The sequence below is a fragment of the Myotis brandtii genome, unplaced genomic scaffold (assembly GCF_000412655.1).
Source record: "Myotis brandtii unplaced genomic scaffold, ASM41265v1 scaffold1166, whole genome shotgun sequence".
Lineage (NCBI taxonomy): Eukaryota > Metazoa > Chordata > Mammalia > Chiroptera > Vespertilionidae > Myotis > Myotis brandtii.
The window spans coordinates 537,712-538,969 of NW_005354034.1; the positions used below are offsets into that span (position 1 = coordinate 537,712).

At 59.9% G+C, this 1,258-nt stretch overlaps 1 protein-coding gene across 1 annotated transcript in view; it reads left to right on the plus strand.

Moving 5' to 3' along the window:
* RASGRF1 (Ras protein-specific guanine nucleotide-releasing factor 1) overlaps positions 1-1,258 on the plus strand; it is a gene marked incomplete at its 3' end in the record, with an annotated part of 74,947 nt that overhangs the window by 18,915 nt on the left and 54,774 nt on the right. Inside the window, exon 5 of the mRNA XM_014529208.1 lies at positions 754-855. Coding sequence (XP_014384694.1) covers positions 754-855 — 102 coding nt within the window. The remainder of the gene's footprint in view (positions 1-753; positions 856-1,258) is intronic.

Here is a 1,258-nt window from a genome sequence, read left to right on the forward strand (position 1 = left end):
CGACCTATGAACCAGGAGGTCACGGTTGGATTCCCGGTCAGGGCACAGGCCCGGGTTGCGGGCTCCATCCCCAGTGGGGGCGTGCAGGAGGCAACTGGTCAATGATTCTCTCTCATCATGGATGTTTCTCTCACTCTCTTCCTCTCCCTTCCTCTCTCGGAAATCAATAAAAACATATTTTATCTTTTTAAAATATATTTATTGATTTCTGAGAGAGGAAGGGAGAGGGAGAGAAAGAGAAACATCAATGATGAGAATCATGGATCGGCTGCCTCCTGCACTTCTTCCACTGGGGACTGAGCCCGCAACCCGGGCATGTGCCCTGAGTTGAATTGAACCCAGGACCCTTGAGTCCACAGGCCGACGCTCTATCCACTGAGCCAAACTGGCCAGGGCAATAAAAACATATTTTTTAAAAACCAGCTAAGATGGCAAACTTTATGTTGCAGACATCTGACCCAATAAAAACCCAAGCGTAAAGGCAGCCACGGTTGAGGCATCGGGCACAGATTCAGGCCAGGCTCCCAGGGCACAGGGGTCAGGGGACAGGTGCTGCCTGCAGCCCAGGGAGCCAAAGGGCATTGCCCAAGGTCACTCGGAGCCGGAGCCCAGCAGCCTGGGACCCAGGTGGGCTGGTCCCCCGCCTCCGGGCCCGCTCAGATGTCTGGCTCAACGACCTCCCACAGAGCGAGGGGCCTCAGCTTCCCACGCGGCCCGTGACCCTCGGGGCGGCTGACCTGTGTTTCTTTGCAGATCGCGTCCCTGCTCAAGGACAACGAGCGGATCCAGTCCACCCAGACCACCGTGACCAGTGACCCCGGCGACGAGGACAGCGACATCAAGAAGATTAAGAAGGTCTGTACCTCCCAGCCCTCTGCCCCGCCCCCCTGCCCCACCCATGGGCCAAGCCTGGAGTCCAGTGGCCCACAGGCTCAGAGGCACCCAGCACCTTGCCCGTGACCTTGCACTCTCGAGCCCTGGTCCCTGCTCACCTTGGTCCCCGTGTGTGCGCCCTGGTCCCTGTGTGTCGGCCCTGGTCCCTGTGTGCGAGCCCTGGTCCCCGCGTGTGTGCCCTGGTCCCCGCGTGTGTGCCCTGGTCCCCGCGTGTGCGCCCTGGTCCCTGTGTGTGTGCCCTGGTCCCTAATGTGCGCCCTTGCTGGGGTTCAACCCCAGCGGGTCCAGGGGTCCCCAAAGGTGTGGACGGAGTCGGCGAAGAAGGAATGACACGGAGACAGCCTTCAGTTGATCAGCAGCCTAG